Source organism: Grampus griseus (genome assembly GCF_964374135.1).
Source record: "Grampus griseus genome assembly, chromosome: 8".
Lineage (NCBI taxonomy): Eukaryota > Metazoa > Chordata > Mammalia > Artiodactyla > Delphinidae > Grampus > Grampus griseus.
This window is the reverse complement of record NC_139002.1, coordinates 103,621,853-103,642,783: the sequence shown is the minus strand read 5'-3', so window position 1 is coordinate 103,642,783 and position 20,931 is coordinate 103,621,853. Positions and strand designations below refer to the sequence as shown.

The window sequence follows — 20,931 nt, the reverse complement described above, 5'->3', positions numbered from 1 at the left end:
CACTCCTGTCCTCGCCTCGCCACCCTGCCCCACCTGCCCTCTCCCACTCCACAGCCCAGGCCGCCACCTTTCCATCCGGGATGCCTGCACTAGCCCCCTCCATAGGTCCCCTGAGCCACATGTCCTCAAGGCCCTGTGTCCTGACCCCCAACTCCGCCCCACCCCAGCAGGCCTCTGTTTTTCTCACCACCCTAGCTCTTTCCCACCTGGCCTGGCCTCTTCTCTTCCCCAGCTGAAATGCCGCTCCTCAGAGGAGCTTTCCAGGTGATGCTCCCCCGGAACTCTCCCCCAACACCCGGGGCGTTTCCTTCAGGGAGCTTGTGATGATGTGAACTTGTCCTGCGTCCTTGCCAACAGGCTTCTTGTGGGAACACCAGGAGGGCAGGGACCTGGTCTGTCCTCTCCCCTAACGTCCTCTGGGTCCGGGCACCTGCTGAGCGGGTGAATGGGGTCTGTGACTGAGTGAGCTCATCCCTGAATAAACCACCACGGTGTGACTGGGAGCCGGTCAAGTTACCTCTCGGGGTCTCGCCTTCCTCCATCCCGCCCCGGACCACCCACCACCCGACCACCCAGCTTTGGCGAACTGGGCAAAAAACTTCTTGCCCCAGAAATGGGGAGGAGTTATCCAGCTCACCTCCTCGCCTCACCCTCCCAGCCCCACTCACCCCAGCTGCTCTCCCAGGCTTCCCTCCCTCGCCAGCCACCCACGCTGCACCTCCTCCCAGCCCCACCCTGCCCGGCCCCTCCCAGGTGCCTGTGGTGGAGCAGTCGGCTCCCAGGGCACCTCTGATGGACTCTGGGCGGCACACCATGGGGGCTCTGAGGCCCTGGGCCCGATACGGGCTACTGGTTGTGGCCTACCTGCTAGCCCTGGGACTTGGGGCTGCAGTGCTCCAGGCCCTGGAGGGGCCTCCAGCACTCCAGCTCCAGGCCAACCTCAGGGCCGAGCTGGCCACTTTCCAGGCGGAGTACAGGGCCTGCCTGCCACCCAGGGCACTGGAAGAGCTGCTGGGCACCGCCCTGGCAGCCCAGGCCCACGGGGTTTCCAGCCTGGGCAATGGCTCCCAGGCCAGGAACTGGGATCTGCCCTCAGCCCTACTCTTCACTGCCAGCCTCCTCACCACCACAGGTAAGGCCGCCAGGAGGCCGGGCAGGAAGGGGCGCTTGAGGCCATTGCTACCTGGGGTCCCTGGGGGTGCAGCCCTTCCCCCAGCCCCAAAGTGCTAGACAGAGCCCAGGCCTTATTAGGCCTGTCATCACAGCTGGGGCTCCCCACACCAACACACCCCAACTAGTGCCTCAACTTCAACTGCCAGAAGGGGTGTGGGCTCCTCAGTCCCACCCCGAGGCACCCTTTGAGACCCAGGAGAGGTGCCCAGACCCTACGGGCCTGAGGCAAGACTGGGAACATGAATTATGGGATGGATTCTTGGATGGAGGGAAATGGAGTGAACCCAGGGGATACAGGACCACCATCCCAGAAGGAGTGTGAGGGAAGGCTCCCGGGGGAGGAAGTCCCCATGAGATGGTAGCCAAGGCAAGAGGGCACAGAGATAGACACGAAGGAATTCCTGGCAGAGGGAACAGCATGTGTGAAGGCCCAGAGGAATAAAGCAATGGGACCCACAGCCCTGGAGGGATTTGTCCTGCAAAGTGTCTGAATATTTTTTAAAGGCCATTTTCCATCTTTTTAAAAAATTTATTTATTTTTGGCTGCGTTGGATCTTCGTTGGCCGTGCGCAGGCTTTCTCTAATTGCAGCGAGCGGGGGCTACTCTTCATTGTGGGGCGCAGGCTTCTCACTGCGGTGGCTTCTCTTGCTGCAGAGCACGGGCTCTAGGCGTGTGAGCTTCAGTAGTTGTGGCACGTGGGCTCAGTAGCTCTGGCTCACGGGCTCTAGAGCACAGGCTCAGTAGTTGTGGTGCATGGGCTTAGTTGCTCCGCAGCATGTGGGATCTTCCCAGACCAGGGCTCAAACCTGTGTCCCCTGCATTGGCAGGAGGACTCTTAACCATTGAGCCACCAGGGAAGCCCCATTTTCTATCTTCTTTTGGAAAAATTGGGAAACCTATTTGCACTGAGCCAGAATCCTTGTGGAGTAGAACAGGGCCTGCCCTGGGGGCAGAGCACATGCTCTCCAGCCCACCCCAGTCCCCACCACTCCCTTTTGTCTTACTTCTGACTCCTCTAGGTATTTGTGTTTACAGCCCTGGACCAGCCGACCCTGTTCCCCCAGCATGCCCCGATCTTTCACCTCTCCCTGCCTTTGCACACACTTTTCCAGCCTTGAATGCCTTCTCTCATGTGCGCTGCCTCTTTTGCAGCCCTTCGTGTCAGGTGTCCTGACTGTTTTTCCTGCCTGCCTTCCCCACTGGAGCCTGGGCAGACTCTGATTCCAGCACAAGGCCTGGCACCCAGGATAACTTGATATACCTTTGGGGAATGAAAGAAGGGGTAACATTTCACCTGGTGGGTTTGGAAGTGGGAGTCAAGGGCAGAGGGGAGGAATCTCTCAGGAAGCCAGGCTGCCTTGGGGTAGGACAGCAGCTCTCAGGACTGTCCTAGCTACAAGAGGCCTGAGGGGACTGTCTCTTTTAATCCTTTCTTGTTCCAGAAAATAAAAGGGTGGCCCGGAGAGGTTAAGGGACTTGAGTAAGACCCCAAGTGAATGAAGAGCAGAGCCAGACAGAGCCCCTGCCTGAACAGTTCCAGCAATCTCAGCCACCAGAGGGCAGCCTTCTACCGGAGGGAGGCTGGAGGAAGTGGGTACCTGGCAGGCATCCCACTCAGGTGCTCATTACCCTTGTCTCTCTCCTCTCCAGGTTATGGCCACATGGCCCCACTATCGGCAGGTGGAAAGGCCTTCTGTGTGGTCTACACGGCCCTGGGGCTGCCAGCCTCCTTAGCACTTGTGGCTGCACTGCGCCACTGCCTGCTGCCTCTGCTCAGCCGCCCGGGTGCCTGGGTAGCCATCCATTGGCAGCTGACGCCGGCCAGGGCTGCGCTACTGCAGGCATCTGGGCTGGGCCTGCTAGTGGCTGGTATCTTCGTGCTGCTGCCAGCACTGGTGCTGTGGGGTCTGCAGGGCGACTGCAGCCTGCTGGAGGCCATCTACTTCTGCTTCAGCTCACTCAGCACCATCGGCCTGGGGGACCTGCTGCCTGGCCATGACAATGGCCTGCATCCAGTGTTTTACTACCTTGGCCAGTTCGCACTTCTGGGTGAGTCCAGCTGCCAAGGAGCGTGACAGGGAGGAGAGGAGGGAAGAGGAGCCTGGACTACAACTCCCATAAGCCACTGGGGAGGCTGAGCCTCACGGGTTGGAAGGACCCTGCCCCAGGGCAGGGTGTGGGAGGTTTAGTTCGAAGTGCTAAGAGAATTGTGAGGGCTGGTCACTTGCTGGGAGGGGAGTGGGGAGCATCCTCAGCACCCTGAGCGCTGCCCTAGTAACCTCTCCTCCCCAGGGTACTTGCTCCTGGGGCTCCTGGCCATGCTGCTGACCGTGGAGACATTCTTGGAGCTGCCCCAGGTCCGTGCCATGGTGAAGTTCTTCAGGTCCAGGGGCCCTCTGAACGCTGAGGACGAAGGTGGCATCCTAGGCCAGGATGAACTGGCTCTGAGCACCCTGCCACCCTCAGCAGCAGCCCCAGAACGGGCCCCAGCTTGCTGACAGATGTCAGTGATGGAGTTGAGCTCCTTTCAGGTGGAGAAGCCTGAGGAGGAAGCCATCGGGAGTGGCTGGGGAAGCCTCTGGGGGTGGGAGGGGAAGGGATGGATGTGAGGACCTCAGGGAATGTGTTAATAAAAAATAAAACGGGCAACACCGCCGACTGTTTTCGTCTCCTTTCGAAATGGGACTTCCCTACAGTGATCAACAACCCAAACCCCATCACCCTTCGAAGGCAGAGTTCAAGCCTCTGGTCTCGCCTCCTCCAGCATCTGAGAACCTCAACTCCACACAGCCCCAGTAAGGATCGCAGACAATCTTATCCGCCGAGACCCCACCCCCTTCCGTCTATTGAAAGCCCCAGTCGTCCTGAGAAAGCCCCGGAGCACTGGCTTGGCCTTTTCTAACTTTATTGCTCGGGGAGGAACAGGAAGAAGGGGGAGGGCGGGGATGTGGCAGTTCAAGAGCCGTCCCTCTCCCTCGGTGCTGGCCGGCCGGGTCCTGCCCTCGGGGAGGGGCTCTGGGGGGCGTGCCTGGGACCCCCCAGCCCACCACGAACACACGCACACACACTCACACGGACTAATAAATACGCCCGGGCGGCGCGGCCGCCCAGCCGCCCCTGTCCGTCGGGGCCTGAAGGGCCGCGCGTCCCCTCCTGGTAAAGGGTGACGACGGCCCCTACTGGCCACGCGCGGCATCGGGGAGGGTCCGGTCCTCCGGAGCGCAGGCCCGAAGCGGCGACCGGGCGCGACGGGGAGAAAAGCTGCGGTCTGGACGGACCGGGAGGGGCGAAAACGTCCGGGCCCTCGCGGCCTCAGCTCAGCACACAGAGTTCGCGCCGGCTCAGCTGCCGGCTCAGCTTGCGGCGCCGCTGCTCCAGGCCGCGCTCCAGGCGCTCGTCCTCCTCCAGGGCTCTGGGAGGGAACGGGTTCAAGTCAGCCCCAGCGTCGGGCCCCACAGGCAGGCCACCCCCGGGGTCCAGACCGAGCACGCCTCCGAGAGCCCCCCTGGAGCCTCCCAGCTCCCAGCGCATCCCGGCCCCACTCACGTCCGCTCCTTCTGGTCCAGGTTCCGGACCAGCTCGTCGCGCTGGTTCACCAGCGACACCAGCTCCTCCAGCAGGAGCTGCTCCCGGTGCTGCTGCGCGGCCGTTTTCAACCGGTCTGAGGACAGAGGAGGCTGAGGGTCAGGAGGCGCCAGCCCCTGCCCGGTCCTGGTCCCCGGCCCCCGGGCCCCATCTCCCACCTTCAATGGCCAACATGGCCCGTAGCTCCCGGCTCAGCAGCTCGAACCTCCGCTCTAAGTCCTGCTCTTCGATGCTGGGGGGTGGTGGGGTGCCAGGTCAGGGAGAGAGGAATGGCAGGGAGCGCCCAGGGTTCGGACCGCTCCCTGGCACCCCCGCCCCCCACCTCACCGCCAGTTCCCATAGATGGCTGGACGGAGGTCAGAGCTATACCCTAGTCCCAGCTTGGAATCATCTCTTCTGTTTTTGGTTTTTGGGCAGCATGCGGGATCTTAGTTCCCTCAACAGGGATCAGACCTCGGCCCGGCCCGCTCCAGTGGAAGCACGGAGTCCTAACCACTGGACCGCTAGGGAAGTCCCTCTTGTTTCAACTGTTCCCCAGCTGCTGGGAGTTTATATCGTCTCCTCCCCTCATCCCACCCCCTTTTCAACAAATAAGAAACCCAGAAGGATTATTCAGATGGATATTATTCATAAGCAGCAAGTATTGGACTAAAATTATTCTGAAAAATGACCCAAGATGTAAAAGGGAGGCAAAACCACTTCCACCACGCAGGGCTATAAAGGCCATGAAGCCCAGAACTGCTCCTGAGCCCACTCAGGAAAGCAGCTCAGCTGTCTCTCAGGCTCAGTGTTCCTTCCTGTAAAGGAACAGGGTCCAACTGGGGCACTCAGCACTGACCTGCCACATTTTTCTTTGGGCCTCGATTTTCTTATTCATAAAAACAGTACCAATTTAAGAAGTATACATTTTATACAGGAAATTATGGAAAAAATTAAGATGGTTGAGCAATTTCTTCAAAAAAAAAATTCAGAGAAAGAAGAGAGCAGTGAACAGTTCTAATTAGAGTAGTTAAGATTCCATCTGCTCTGCCGGCCCTGGGTGGGCAGGGGTGGGGCCTGGACAGGGAAGCACCAACACTCACAGCAGCTGCAGCTGGTCCTGCCTCCGGATGAGAGCGTTCTTCTTGTTGACCAGTGTGAACCACTCCTGGATCAGTACCTCCTCCTGCAGCCTGTTGGCACCTGAATCGGGCCAGGGCAGTCACCAGGCCTGCCACTGACCCCTGTGTCAGCAGCAGGGAGGCTGGGGGTGGGGGATGGTGTCTGCTCCCTTGTGGCATCTCAGAAACCTGAGCTGTGCGCCTCCAGCAAGCTGCTTCCCGGCCGGGGGGCCTCAGGGTGCCCGGCTGTAAATGGGGAGATGACCCCAGCCTTGTCTCCTCCCACTCCTCCCAGGGTCAGAAAGAGCTGCAGGGTGGGGTAGCCGTGGTGGCACGTGCTGGGGTGTGGACTCCAGATGCCCGCCCCACCTGATTCCATGAGGCTCCTCAGCTGCGTCTCCACCTCGGCCGCCCGCCCATCTATCTGCCTCTGTTCCTGCTCCAGGGCCTGTAGCTCTGCGCACACATACTGACTTGTGTCCTGGAACCGTTGCTGGGGTGGAAAGCGGGGGCAAGGGACAGGGTGGGCTGAGCCCAAGCCCTGCCTAGGAAGCCCACCCATCACTCCTCCCACCTCAGCCCTCCTTACCAGCCCAGCCTCCTCTGCTGGGCTTGGGGGTAGCTCCTCCGATGGGGGACTCCCACCTGTGGACAGATACCAGGCTAAGGCACCCCCAACTGACATCTGTCCCCAGAAGGTCCCCAGCTCAGGATCTGTGAGCAGCCTGAGTTCAGCTGAGTCGCCACCCCTTCAAAACTACTCACCAGGGGCCTGCTGTGGGGCAGGGCTGGGGTCAGGGTTCACGACTTCCTGTGGAGGAGGAGGCCAGTAAGGGCTTGGAGCGGCTCCCCAACAGCCCGCCCTGGGGCCAGCCGGAGCCCCACTCACACAGGGGAGGGGGGACCTCAGTTCCAGGCCCTGCAGCTTGGAGGTCCTGCATGCACAGAACTCCACCCCCATCCCTTCTGGGGAAGCACCTCCTAGAGCAAAGGCCTTCACCACGCCTGGCCCTGTGGTCCTGGGCCAGTCCCCTCCCACTGGCCGAGCCTCGCAGTCCTCGTTCCTGGGGCCTCACAGGGCTTTTCTGAGTCGGGGGTGAAAGGCTGTGAGGGGCCCAGCTGGGGCCTCTCCTTCCCCCTTCTGCCCCCTCCCCCATGAATCTCCCTCAGGTCACCTCAGACTCTGTCACCTAGTGCCAGCATCCCCATCATGGCCAGGGCCCCGCTCAGTGACACTGAGCTGAGCTGACGTGGCAACCAGTACCTCCGTCTCCTGGTCAAACGGGGCACCCTCCCACCTTCTCAGTCCCCACACCTAGAGAATGCTGTGCCCGCCGAATAACACTTGGAACAGAACAGGCAGCTGCACCTACCAATTTCAGCCGGGAAGGGCAGCGCTGGCCCCTCATGTGCCCCGCCCCTGGCAACTTGCTGGCACTGTCAGCCCTGGGGGCCCCCAAGTTTCAGCTCAGCTAATAGCCAGGCCCCCTTGATGGCTCCTGCTCTGGCCACCTTTCCAGGTCGCGAGGTGGGGAGAAAGTATTGAGCCACCCCCACCCTGCAACTCTGAAAGTGTTGAGTCCACCCCACCCTGCAACTCTGAGAGGCAGCCCTGGACGTCCCCTGCTCAGGGGCCCTCCTCTCTGGCCTGGGTAGGTGGCGGCCTCTTCACCAGCCTCCCCCCACGCCCTGCCTGCTGACTTTACCCTCAAGCCACAACTGAAGGGTCTCCCTAAACCTTCGCCCCCGATGGTGTCACTCTCTTCACACCCCCTCTCAGCTCCCAGCCTCGTTGCCACGGCCTGGTGGCAGATCCAGCCTCAACTCCTACTGCCCCGGGCCCCACCCAGATGCCACCCTCCGGGCCCAGTGGTGGACTTTCGCTTCCCCAAATTGTTTCCTCAGCCTGGAGCGGGCTCTGTCTTGGGCAGCTGGACGCCAACTCGACCTTCCTGACCCAGCTCGGCCCCACCTCCTCCAGGGGCCCCTTCACAGGGCTTTCTTCCTCCCTCCCTAACTATCAGGCCTCCTGAAGCCTCCCCGACTCCCACCCTAGCCCCCAGGGCCTCCCTCGTCACAGCTGTGGGTTACGCCTGTCTCCCTAAGCAGCAGCGGCCCCTGCAGACAGGTTGGGGTCCAGAGAATGCACTCAGGGCGCACCGGTTAACTGTAACGGCTGATTAAGCATCTATGCATTAAGCATCTATTTGTGTGTTGGGTGCTGTACGTGCGTCGACTCATTTAGTTTTCCCAAGAACACTGTGAGGCGGGGAAGGTTACCATCCCCACTTTACAGATGAGGAAACAGAGGGTCAGAAATGACACTCAAACAGGGCCGGCCCAGGCCTAGGGCTGTCTAATCCAAAAGTTTGTTCCCAAGCTTGGCCACCAATTTGCTGTTTGCCTCTGGCCCAGTCACACGCACTGGGCCTGTGTCCTTGTACGTAAAGGACACAGGGCTCCAGAAAGACATCTGGGGAAAAACAGTCCCCCCCCCTTTTTAAAAGAAAATTTTTTAACAGAGTACACTCAGGTTGGGGTACCCCTCTTTTTTGTTGTTTGCTTGTTTGTCTGTTTGTTTGTTTCGGCTGCACCGTGCGGCATGTGGGATCTTAGTTCCCCAATCAGGGATCGAACCCGGGCCCCCTGCAGTGGAAGTGCGGATTCTTAACTACTGGACTGCCAGGGAAGTCCCTCACAGTTCCCCTCTTTTGACAACACCCTGCAGGAGTACCTCAATGCCACTTTGCAAAAAGCTTTCATGTCTTTACTTCTCATCCTCAGGAAAAGAGCACAGAGAGATTAAGTGGCTCGTCCAAGGTCACACAGCCAGTTCATAGTGTTGGGCCCAGTAGAGGGCGCCATTTTAGAGTTCAGTGTCGGAACCGGGGTTCACACCAGTATCAACTCCCTTTATCTTTTCATATCCCTGAGCCTCAACATTCCCACCTGCAAAAGGGGGTAACTGTTCCTTCCTAGAAGGAGCAGTTGCTGAGGGGTTGAGGGGGCAGACCAGGCATGAAGCAAGTGCTCAACCAATAGGGCAGGCGGATGCAGGAGTGGAGAAGCCCCAACCTCAGCAGCAACTAAGCTTACTCATGGCAGCCTTGATGGGAATTCCAACGCTTCCTCATGTCTGACCCAAATTCCCCTTTCTACACCCTCATGTGTGGCCCCTCCTCCAGGAAGCCTTGCTGGGCCACAGCAGAGGCACCCTGCCCTCCTCATGGCATTGCTTCAGCCCTGCCCCAGCTTCAAGGCGACTGACTTCATCCCATCCAGGTCTCTGGGAGCTCGCAAGGCCAGGGGCAGGCCCTACGTCCTCCTACTGTACGCATGGGGGATGGGGGATGGGAGTGGCCAATGAGGAAGCATCCCCTCCAGCCCCATGGGTCATATATCTCCTGTGGGACAAGGGTTGGAGGGGGGCCTGGCTTGGAAGGACCAGATGCTGGGACTTGGGCCCAGAAAGATGGAGCCTCCTGTTTTAACATATAAAGAGCCATTGAGACACATTAAGGCAGCTTTGGCCAGAGGCCAACACAGGCCAGAAGAGCACAGTTCCTATGGGTGCCTCTAATGCCCTTCCTGTTTCTCATTCATAGGCTCAATGCTGCACCTCTGACCCTGCACTCAGGGGTCCTGCTCTCCAGGCCAGCCTCATCACCGCCTGCGGACCTTAAGGGAGGTGGCTGGCAGTTCCCTAAATGAGACCTGAGCTTTCCTGCTGCCACATTTTTACTTGTGAGGTCCCACCTCTTGAGAACCAGCCCTCCAATTCTTCACCTGGGAAAAGCTGCCCGTCTTATCAGCCTGGCTCAAGTGGCTGCTTCTTCCAAAAAGCCTCTCCCAATTTATTCCCCCTTTTCCTTAGAACTTAGGGGTCATGCCTGGACAGCTGAAGGCTTGAAGCAGCCTGACAGAGCTGCCCCTGCTGTCCAGGACGGTGCTGCTGGAAAGCCCATGGCCGGGACTTCAGTTGCTGTGAGTCCTTGAGCAAATCCCTGCCCTCTCTGGAACCATCTCCTCTTTAGGGAGACACCCTGAGAGGCTGAGACACCCTGGGAGGCTGACCTGAGACCTGCAAGGGATGGGGGAACATGGGCACCCAGCAGAGTCTCCCATCTCCAACTTTACATTATCAGAGAAGAGAGGAAACTGGTTTCCAGTGTCTGGAGTTAAGGATCCGAGTCAGAGTATCTTGGGGTTGGAAGGCCCTGGAGAGCTCCCTTGAGTATAGAAACCCTGTTCCCAGCTTACAGGAAAGTGGTGGCTGCCGGTAGACCCCGCGCCACCAGCAGGGAAAGAAACGCCCCAACCCACTTAACAGTCCATAAAGAGCGCTGACTACACGGAACCTTCTAGGAACTTCCTGCTACAGCCTGATTCCACTAACTGGTTGCCGTGCGTTAAAAATCACTAGCCTGCATCTTGGCCAAGGCTGGCAGCAAAAGCCAGCGGCAGGACTTCCCTGGTGGCGCAGTGGTTAAGAATCCGCCTGCCAGGGTAGGGCACACAGGTTCGAGCCCAGGTCCAGGAAGATCCCACGTGCCACGTAGCAACTAAGCCCGTGCACCACAACTACTGAGCCTGCGCTCTAGAGCGCGCGAGCCACAACTACTGAAGTCCGTGCTCCGCAGCAGGAGAAGCCACCGCAATGAGAAGCCCGCGCACTGCTCCCACGCGCAGCAACAAAGACCCAACTCAGCCAAAAATAAATAAATAGACAAATTCATTTAAAAAAAAAAATTGGCGCCGGGTCGCCGGCCTGGGCACTGGCGCCCCCGCTGAGGAGTTGGCAGAGCTATCTCGTCCTCGAGCGGGACTTCCGCAGCACCGGTGCCTCAAATCAGACGCCTACCCGCATCTTGCAGAGGCCGGCCGCCCTGAAGCCACCGCCCCCCGCCCCGCGCCAGCCCTGCCCTTGGGGTCCCTCAAGACCCGCCCCTGCTCTGCCCTGCTCCCCCGACCCCCGCGCCGCTGGAGGGCACTCACCGCCGCCGCTCCAGCAGCTCCCGCGGCTCCCGAGTCCGGGTCGTCCCCCGAGAAGGAGCTGCTGTTCCGCAGCCGCGAGCGCCTCTTCTTCAGCAGGTCAGCGTCGCGCACGTGGGAGAAGGAGCCGTGCGCGCGGGGCGGGGGCACGGGCCCGGCCTCCGCGTTGACCGACGGCCGCCGCAGCCTCACGCCGCCCGCGGCGCCCGGCGCCTCCATCCCGTTCACCAGCCCCTCTGTTGGGGGCACGGATGCCCGGGCTCCAGGGCCGTCTGCCGGGGCCTCCACGGAGCGCGGCTCCTGGGCGGCCTCGGCCCCGCGGTCCTTGGAGGCCGCCTCGGCCCCGCGGTCCTTGGAGGCCTCCTCGGCCCCGCGGTCCTTGGAGGCCGCCTCGGGGGCCGTCCCGTCCGCGCGGGTCCCGGCCTCCTGGGGCTCCTGGGCCCAGTGCTCGCGCAGCCGCTGCGCCAGGCCGCCGGTGTCCAGTTCGTCGGGCGGGCTCGACTGGGAGCTGGCCACGCGGTACGTGCCGGCGCCGCCGCCGCCCTCCAGCTGCACCAGCTGCAGCTCCTGCCCCGTGCAGAAGGCGCGGATCTGGCACAGGTACGTCATGACGATGAGCTTGTCGGGCACCGACAGCAGCACCATGTCCGCCGGCTCCAGAAGCCGCGACACGCCCAGGGCCGCGAAGCCATCAAAGGCCTAGGGACGGTGCGTTCGTTCGGGTCATCGGCGGCGGGTCAGCCAGCGACCCTGCCGCCCCGCCCCGGAACGACGAGGAGGTCCCTGCGACTGGCACGCCTGGGTTTGCCAACAACGCCTTCACCTTCCTATTGGGGGAAATCTAGCAACATGGCCCGCCCCTGCGTTACCCAGCAACTGCACACCAAACGGGGTGCTTTTGGGAAAAACCATCTGGTGGAAATATGCTTAAAAAAAACAAAGCTAAACTCAGGAAAACGAAAACTATAAAGACCAAAAGGGTAACTAAGTGGCAGAACTTCCAAAAGCCACAGCTGGGGCCATGAAGCCCACAGATTCCTCTCCTACACACAGAGGGGACAAGGAACTTAATCTTAGCTTAGGCCTGGCTCTGGATCCTCCTTCCCTCCAGGCACCACTCCCACCCTGTCTCACCTGCTTGTTGTTCTGTTTGATGTTGAGTGGGTCCAGGGAGGCAAAGTCGCTGCAGAGAGAGCACTGATCAGAGGCTGGATTCACACCACCCTCCCCTCCTGGCAGCCTCCCCCATTCATTTCCACTCCCTCTGGCAGCTCACATCTTGTCCGGGTGGAATCGGTGCAGGATGGCACAGAAGGCCAAGCCGTTGCGCCAGGATGTCGTGAAGTTGGTGATGCGGACGCCACGGTAGCCGGCGGTGACTTCCTGGCACCACTCCAGCAGGGACTGACTGAAGCTGACCGGGGCGGGTGGTGCCTGGGGACACAGGGATGGGCTTAGGGAATGTGGACGTGGGACTTGTGCCCTCTGCCCCTCGGGCACAAAACAGCTCCAGCTCTGGGTTTGCAGGAGTCACCACGGACCACTGGCCAGGGCCTTAGGGTCAGGCAAAAGGGTTTCCAGCTCCAGTGTTATCTACCAAGGTCACCTAAAAGGTCAGTGGCCCCCAGGCGATATCAGAGGCCCCCCAGCAGCCACACCTCAAGGTCAGCCCAGAAACTCAGCTTTCGGGGCATCCCGCTCCATGCAACCCAGGGAAGACAGGGCGGGGGAGCCAGGGCACCCTCGGAGAGGAGGGGGTGAGGGGCTCCTTGAAGCTGAGCTCCTGTCCCACCCCACCCCAGTCGGCCAGGTGGGTCCATGCAGAGCCGCCGTTAGCTCAGCCCAGGTTAGTGGGAAGCAGCAGACTGGGCCCTCGGCGGCCCCCATCCCTACCTGGCTGCCCGGCAGCCTCCTGTCCTCTTCAGGCTCCTCTGGGGAAAAGGCCCCCGAGGGCCTGGGCACCCCAGCCCCTGCCCCACTGGCCACCTGCGCCTCCATCAGGCTGGCCTCTGGGAGGTTTCCCTCAGCTTCTTTTCCCTTCTCGGTTCCTGAGACCCCAGCCTCTGCTTCCTGGGCCTCAAAAATACCAGATTGGTTCTCTGAAGCCCCCGAAACCTCCGTCTCTGCTTCCTCGGCCCCCCAAACCCCAGACATGGCCTCTGAAACTCTCAAAGTCCCAGCCTCCACCTCCTGGCCCCTCAAAACTGTAGTTTCTGCCTCTGCTCCCTGGGACCCTAAAATTCCATGCTTTGTGACTGGGGCCCCTAAAGCCTCATATCTGAGGGTCTCCCAGAGTCCAGTCTCTGCCCTCTGGGCCCCAGAAGTCTGAGCCTTTGCCATTCTAGCCTCTGGCCCTGAGAACTGCGAATCTTCCACCTCTGTCTCCTGGGTCCCCAATGTCTCAGTCTCTGTCCCTGGGGCCCCTGAACCCCCTACCTCTGTCTCCTGGGTCCCCAATGTCTCAGTCTCTGTCCCTGGGGCCCCTGAACCCCCTACCTCTGTCTCCTGGGTCCCCAATGTCTCAGTCTCTGTCCCTGGGGCCCCTGAACCCCCAACCTCTGTCTCCTGGGTCCCCAGTGTCTCAGTCTCCATCCCTGGGACCCGTGAACCCCCAGCTGCCATCTCCTGGGTCTCCAGTATCTCAGCTTCTGCCGTCTCAGTCTCGATCCCTGGGACCTCAGAACCCCATAACTCTGTCTCCTGCATCCCTGTTATCTTAAATTTTATCTCTGAGACCCCTGAACACCCCATCTCTGTCTCCTGGGCCCCCAATATTTCAGATTCTGCTGTATCAGCTTCTATCTTCAGTACCCGTGAACCCCCAGATATCTCCTGGATCCCTAGTGTCTCAAGCTCTGATATCCTAGTCTTCGTCCCCAGAACTCCTGTACCCACAGCCTCTGTCTCCTGGGTCCCCAGTACCTCACACTCTGCCATCCCGGCCTCTGCCCCTGGGACCCCTAAAACGCTGACTTCTGTTTTCTGGGTCCCTAGTTCCTCAGACTCTGCCATCTCAGCAGCCTCTGACTCCAGGACCCCTGATCTCACTGCCTCTGTCTCCTGGGTCCCCAGTATCTCCACTTCTGCTGTCTCAGTCTCTATCTCGGGGAACCCTGACCCACCCACTTCTGTTCTCTGGGTCCCCAATAACTCTGATTCTGTCACACCAGTTTCTGTTCCCAGGTCCCTCAAATCCCCAGTTTCTACTTCCCGGACCCTCATATCCCTGGACATCACCCCCTGGTCAGCTGCTGGTGGGGCCCCCTGGTACTGGCTCACCTGGGGCCTGGCGCTTGCTGCTCCAGCAGAGGGGCCCTGCTCCAGGCCTGTCCCCCCAACACCAGGGGCTCCACCCCTCACCTCTGCACCCTCTCTCTCCTGGCCCGCAGCAGCCCTGGCCCCCTTGAGGTCACTGAGATGCCTGGATTGCCCTGCCGGCTCCGCTGGGGGTGGGCTCAGGATGGTGGGAGCCTCTTCCCTGGTCCTGACCCCTGTCCTCCCCTGAGAGCCCCTTGGAGGAGCCTCAGGAGTTCCCTTGAATCTTGCCTCAGATGTCACCCCTGTAGCCTCTGGTCCCTTAGTGTCCACATGTCTCACCTTTGACCTCTGCTCAGCATCCACCTGACCAACTTCTAAACTCTCTTCAGCCTCCCCAGCTCTGACCTCTGACCTCTTACTGTTCACCTCTCTGACTCCTGACCCATGCTCAGTGTCCACCCCACTAGCCTCTGGCCTGTCCCCAATGCCCCCCTCTTCAACCTTGGGTTTCTGCCCTTCCAAAGAGTTGCTGGAATCTCTGTCCTCAATGCCTGGGCCCAGCCCGGTTCCCTGGGCCTCTGTCCCTTTCTGAGGGCTTGCCCAGGCCTGGGTCTCCACAGCAGAATTCACGCCTGTTGGGGGAGCCCCTGAGGCGTTGGGGGCCTCATCTCCCCCTTGGGGGACTGGGGGCCAGGGGGCATCAGAGCCTTTCCGGAGCCGAGGGGCCGGGCTGGGGGCCGCGTCCTGGCCTGGCTGTCTTGAGGACCTGAGGAGAGAGCAGGAGGGTGCGTTGCAGGGGCTCGTTTGGCCCCCCGCTCTCAGCGCCCCCCACCTCTCAGATTGCTGGGACCCTGGAAAGGCAGGTTGGCAAGGGGTGTGCAACTTCTTAAGAGTAGACAGGGTGGGGTGCTGGGGCTGACCCCAAAGCTCACCTTGTCTCTGGTGGGGTTCCGGGGGGCCTTGGGGCCTTGGGCCCCACCTGGCCCCCTGCTACAGGAGCTGGTTCTGACCCCTGGCCCCGGCAGGCCCTGGCTGGGGGCGCAGGGGCACTCACAGGGGCTGGGCTGGTATCCTCGGCACTAGAAGGGCTGGCAGCTGGGGGGAAGGAAGGGGGATGCTGAGGCCTGGGCCCTGTGACTGGAGGTCCAGTCTCCACCGTCCCAGCCCCAGCCTGGGCCTCACCTGCCTGCCGGGGCCGAAATCGGCCCTCTTCCTCCTCCTCACAGAGTGTCTTCAGCTCCCGAGAAGTATCTGGGGGTGGGGCGTTGGGGGCAGGTCAGCCCAGGGAAGGGCCCTGCAGGTCTGACCCCCTCCCCACAACTAGAATGCTGGGCCTACCTGGGAAACGCCCCAGCCTCAGGGAACCGCCCCGGCCTACGAGAAGAGACAGGCCCACAGGTGCAGAGGAAAAGAGAGACAGGACCAACAAGGACAGATGGAAAAAAAAGCCTTAACAAGCAAAAGGGAGGGACGAGGCTGGGTAGTGAGGGGTGGCAAGGCTGGACTGCAGCCCCTCTCTGCGCCTTTGGCCCAGCTGCCTCGGGGCAGGCGCGTGGGCAGGGGTGAGGAGAGGGCCAGGGGCACCGGGAGGTACTGGAAACCCATTCTGCAGGACAATCAGGGCTGCTGGGCAGGTTGGGACCACCTGGCAATAGTGCGCTCCGACCACTGGGCGTGCACAAGCTGGCCCTGCCCCAAAAGAGCAAGTGGATTTTGGCCCGGGTCATCCTCCACCCTCCCTAGGTCTTGGCGATCTCAGTCCACAGCTGTGAGCCCACCTGGCTGGAGGACACGAACCCTCGCGTCCGGGCCCCCTGGGCCATTAGCATCCTCCTCATCGCTCTCAGCAAAGTCTTCCAAGTTGCCCACGTCACTAGGCTTCATGCTCATGAGGCTCGCAAGACTCTGCATGTCATCATCCCTGGGGGTCAGAGATCAGGGGTGAGGGCTACGGTCAGAGGTTATAGACTAGGGCCCAGGAGGGCAGTTGGACACTCACGTGGCGCGGCCCTCCCGCAGCAGCACCCCAGAGAGAGTGAGGCTCAGCTCGGCCTGCACCACCTTCACCGACTTGGGCTTCAGCCGCAGCCGCAGTGAGGCTTGGGCAGGCACAGGCCCTGCATGGCGGGCCAGGTCCACCTCGGCTGTGGCCAGCACCTTCCGCTGCCCCTTGGACTCCTGGGGGCAGGAAGAAGGAGCATCAGTGCTGCCCCAGAGTCCCCGAGACCCCAGGCTCCAGCCCGCCCCAGCCACTCACATTCTCAATAACAAACGTCCACTCTTTGGCCTCGTACTGGTCCACGTGTGGGTCCTGGGAAAAGGGGGCACCGGTGAGTACAGAGGCTGCTGCGGCGGGGACAGGGCAGGGAGAAGAGCCTGTGCTGGCTCCGGAGGTGATTGTGTGGGGCCTTCACACATGTTGAGCCCTCCTGGCAGGTATGCTCCCGGCTTCTCCTGATCCCAGCTCTCTTCGTGTGGTGGCTAAATGCTACCTCCTCCAAGGAGACCTCCTGGGCCACTCACACTGAATAGGCCCCCTGCCATGATTCTTGGTCTCACCCCTCTGTTCTTTTCTATTTGGATGGATAACGCACCCGGGGCCTCCTGTGGCTGCCCAGGGTTGCAATCACTGGCTCATTCCCATCTGTGCAGGAGGGCTAGAGACTTACCCTGTATAGGGTCACAGAGATGTCCACATTCTCAGGTACCATCCACAACACGGTGCCCCGGTATGGGTTCTGGATGCCCGGCTGCCAGCTGTGGGCCTACAATGAGCAGTCTGAGTCCTCCCCCCAATCCTAACTCTCCCCCTCACCCCTTGCCCTTATCTCCAACCTTGACCCCATCTTTCTCTCCCTGCTATGGATTCTGATCTGAACCTGAACCTGACTCCACTCACCCCTCAGCCCTGACCCACTTACCCCCCCCAATTGGCCCCACCCCCAACCTGGACCCCCAGCTGACATCCTCCCTCACCTTGGAGCAGATGCGTCGGTTCCGCCGGGTCCACACTACCACCAGCTTATCCGGTTGCCTGGGAGGCGGAGCGGGGAGAGGGGGCTACTCAGTCAGGCCCACCCGGCCTTTCTATCTCCTCCAGTCTCCCTTCTGCCCACATCCCCCTCCCCCAGGACAGGGCCCAGACAGCCCCTTATCTGGGGCCACAGGGAGTAGGGTGGGGCTGCTGAGGCAGGGTGAGGCCTGGGCCAGAGGGCAAAGGCCTGTGGGTCAGCAGGAAGTATGAAGAAAGTCATACAGAGAGACAGGCACACACAGAGACAAACAGAAACACAAGTACCCTGCAAGAAACACAGACTCAGAGACACAGAGAGACAGCCTCAGAGTAAAAGAAGCCCATTCACTCACAAATATTTGTAGAGTGCATACTATTACCCCAGCCCAATTTGGGGGCAGAGCCAAGCAAAGGAGAGGCAAGATCTTTCTGGGGCAGGGAATGGGTCATGTCAGGAGGGTCTGGAGAAGGAAGGCTCCAGGCAGAGAGGATGGCAAGTGCCAGGGTCCCAGGATGGGGGTGTGGGTGTAAGGTCGGGAGGGGAGGGCAGAGGTTGGGAAGTAGGCAGAGAGGCATAGGGTCAGCTTGTCATTCGATACCCTCCCAGGACCTTCCACGCCCAGCCCTTTGCTTTGCAGGGCCCCCGATTCTCGCAAGGGGCACCAGGGAAGACTTCTAGAAGGTGGCATCTAAGCCGAAACAGCATATGCCAGGGCAGACTCAGAGGAGAGGCAGAGATGTGGGGAGACAGAGACAAAGCGAGAGGAGAGTGTCAGCTGCGCGGGGCCGAGTCCCAGACACGTGGCTGGGCCTGGAAGGAAGAGGGCCCCTTTGCGTTGGAGGGGCCGACTGCTGCCCAGGAGGGTGGGGATGGTTAGAGGATCATCAGGCAGATGGCAACGTAAGAGTCCTCCTTGCCTGTACCCTGTCCCTTGCCAGGACGCTCAGGTTCACCCAGCGCACTGCCCCTCTGGAGGCCGAGCCAGGATAACTGGCTCTCCTGTCAGCCTCTGAGGATGCCGAGACCCAGAGAGGTTAGGGGCCAGGCAAGGGCACACAGCTGAGCCTAGAGCCCTCCAGCCTGGAGCCAAGTGCCTCTCCTGGACCCCAGACTGCAGGCGATGGCTAAGGGCAGCCATGGGGACTTCCCAGAAAGGGGAAGAAGACAGTGAGAGCCTAGGGAGGGCAGGGCCTGGCTAGGCAGCCTGACTCAGGCTGGGCACGCCCTCCTGGGGAGCCGTGACCTGGGCAGAGGCAGCTTCCTAGCCAGGGCTCCAGGCGAAAAAGCTCAGGAGGCCCTGCCCGCCGCCTGTGACTCAGACACGTTGACAGTGCCCACACCCTCAGCCACCTCTCCGGACCGTGCCCAGCGTCCCCCTGTCTTCACCCAGGATGCTGTGGCAGAAGGCAGAAGCCATAGGCCAGAGTTCAAGTTCCAGCCCTGTGCTGTGTTACCCCAGCCGGCCCGTCCTTTCTGGGCCTTGCTGAGTGGTGTGAACCACCCTCTGGCTGGCCCAGGCAACATCAGGGATATGACAGCTGCCCAAAGGACCCCAGGCCTCCTGCTCACTCCCCTCCCTTTGGACCCCCTGGTCCCTTCCTGTGCTTTCACTTGGGAGCCTAAATTTAGCCCCGCCTGGCGGCTGAGGCCCCCACAGCTGTGCCCTAATCCAGCCAGGGGAAGCTGACACTAGCAAGCACGTATATTTAGGGTGTGACGCAGGGGCCCAGGCAGCTGCGGGTGGGGGAATGTGAACGAGATGCCCCGGGTCCTTTGGCAGTCTGGGCTGGGGGGTCCTGCACCCCCTCACCTATCTCCCTGCACCCCACCACCTTGCCTTCCCCAGGCTCTCTCCTCCACGACCCACAACCTCCTAAGTCCTCAGGCCCTTTTAAGCTGCTCCCCGCCTCCCTCCTCATCCCTCCCAGCGCTCAGTTTCCCCTTTTAAGGATATTGTGGAGACGGATCCAGCCTCCCAGCGCCCACTCCGGCTGAAGGGGCGGGTGGTTCCTCTGGTTCAACAAATGGGCAGCGGAGGAAGGGGCAACATCCTTGTTCTGAGCTGGACTAGGGCCATGGTGTTTGCCGTCCCAGCCCCTCCACCCGAAGACCGGCAAAACTTGCTCCCTTTTCTGATGCCACCTTGAACCATCCCTCTGGCCAAAACCAGGAGGCCTCCCTTCCCTCAGCCCTGAGTGCAGTTGAGGCAAGTGTGGGCCCAGACAGATTCTCCGGTCGCAAGTCCTGCCCTCCGCTCCCCAAAGGCTGCCCACACCCTCAGCTCCGGGGATGCCACAGCTGCAGCGGCACTTCTCTGTGCCCGGGTCACCAGGGCCTAAGCTGGGGTAGGCGGCGTCTTTGGTCACTGGACTGGGGGCAGGATTCTCAGGCCCCAAGGCCGGATGGGGTCCCCGCCAGTCTGGGGAGTGCCCCAGGCCTCCCTCCCACTCACCATTTCTTGGTGCACTCCACCACCAGCTCGTGGTAACAGGCCACAAACTGGAACTTGGCGGCCCGCTTGCCCACGCGCTGCAAGCGCTTCCACACCGAGGTCATGGCCCTGCCGCCTCCGCCGCCCGTTCCTCAGACCCGGGGCTCCCGCTGGCCCGCGATCGCTGGCCTGGCCCAGGTCCCCATGGCCTCCGGGCTCCTATCGGCACCGCCCGCCCCGTCCGTGGGGAGGGGTCCGAGGCGCGGGACCCGGAGCCGCTCTTGCCGCCGCCGCCGCTGGGGCCCGCTGGGTGGTCTGGCTGCGTCGGCGGGGTCGTCCGGGGCGCGTCGTGTCGCTGGAGCACTGAGCGGCGAGCGCGCCGTTTCCTGGAGCTGCACCCCCGTCGGAAGGCGGGCGGGGCTCCGGCGGGGGGCGGGGGCCGGGGTGAGAGCGCGGGGGCGGGGCGGCCCGGCTTCCGGGGCCTCGCGCGGGAGGGAGAGAGAGGGGCGACGGGGGCGCCTGGACCGCAGCGCCCGCTTGTTGCGCGCCGAGGCGGTGTGGAGGCGTGGGCCGGGTGGGGGGCGCGCGGGCCGGGGCAGGGAGCCACCAGCAATTGGTACCGCCCTCGCGAGCCCTGCCCCGGCCGCCTCCCTTCCTGACCGCAGCCCTGGGAGGTACGTACTGGTGGCCCCATTTCACAGGCTGGGGAAAGAGAGACCCAGAAAGGAGAAGAAACGTGAAGGATCACAGTGCGCTGAGCCAGAGCCAACTGGCCTCAACACTGGGGAGAGGCAGACTCCTGCTGCCACCCACGAATTAACCAGAGCAGGAAGGAGCAGGGTCAGCGGCCAACCCGGGTAGCCTTACCTGTGGGCAGCACCCACTTGCCAGTTTCAGAACCTGACTCTCCAGCTGTCAAGTGGGAAGGTGGTCCCAACATCCCACAAGCAGATGACTTCCAACAAGCGTGTGACCTTGGGCAAAGTACTAACGCTCTGAGCCTCAGTTTTCACCTCAGTGAAATAGGGATAATTATAGTTCCATCTTTTACAACATCATTGAGAATGAAAGCTTGGAAAGCATTAGTGTAGAACCTGGCTGATTTTGCCGGTTTTATTGAAATCCGTTATCATGGACGGGAGTGTGTGTGTGTTTACTCTCCCTCCCCTGGAAGCCTGCCCCGGGGCGTTAACCGCTCTGTTCACACCTAGATTAGAGCCCTTATCGCCAGCCCGCCCGGCTGCCTGCTTGGTAGTGAGCCGCTGCAGGTGTCAGGCGCAGTTACAAGAACTGCCGTAGAGCAGCACATCAGCCTGCTCCGTCTGCCCGTGTGAACGCTCTGCGAGGTCTGTGAATGGACAGAAGCCTGGTCCTTGA

General features: G+C 61.3%; 2 protein-coding genes across 8 annotated transcripts; one reads left to right on the top strand and one right to left on the bottom strand.

Moving 5' to 3' along the window:
* Nucleotides 1-792: 792 nt before the first annotated feature.
* Nucleotides 793-3,806, top strand: KCNK7 (potassium two pore domain channel subfamily K member 7; the record flags this gene model as incomplete). The annotated part of the gene is made up of 3 exons (XM_082659601.1): nucleotides 793-1,132; nucleotides 2,825-3,223; nucleotides 3,467-3,806. The coding sequence occupies 3 exons, from the start codon at nucleotides 793-795 to the stop codon at nucleotides 3,670-3,672; spliced, it is 945 nt and encodes a 314-aa protein (XP_082515727.1). The 3' UTR covers nucleotides 3,673-3,806.
* A 547-nt stretch (nucleotides 3,807-4,353) lies between these two features.
* Nucleotides 4,354-19,898, bottom strand: EHBP1L1 (EH domain binding protein 1 like 1). 7 transcript variants are annotated; one of them, XM_082660159.1, is made up of 21 exons: nucleotides 19,576-19,898; nucleotides 17,086-17,143; nucleotides 16,779-16,874; nucleotides 16,367-16,420; nucleotides 16,109-16,287; nucleotides 15,888-16,030; nucleotides 15,448-15,483; nucleotides 15,292-15,360; nucleotides 15,042-15,204; nucleotides 14,131-14,875; nucleotides 12,745-12,927; nucleotides 12,128-12,285; nucleotides 11,986-12,034; nucleotides 10,855-11,550; nucleotides 6,625-6,670; nucleotides 6,449-6,504; nucleotides 6,229-6,352; nucleotides 5,842-5,941; nucleotides 4,918-4,991; nucleotides 4,721-4,835; nucleotides 4,354-4,586 (listed from the first exon to the last, which is right to left on the bottom strand). In XM_082660159.1, the coding sequence occupies exons 1-21, from the start codon at nucleotides 19,677-19,679 to the stop codon at nucleotides 4,487-4,489; spliced, it is 3,348 nt and encodes a 1,115-aa protein (XP_082516285.1). In that variant the 5' UTR covers nucleotides 19,680-19,898; the 3' UTR covers nucleotides 4,354-4,486. The 7 variants fall into 7 exon arrangements, with proteins under 7 accessions (XP_082516285.1, XP_082516283.1, XP_082516286.1 ...); XM_082660157.1 differs by having other exon boundaries at nucleotides 12,745-14,875; XM_082660160.1 differs by lacking the exon at nucleotides 12,745-12,927.
* Between the last annotated feature and the right edge of the window lie 1,033 nt (nucleotides 19,899-20,931).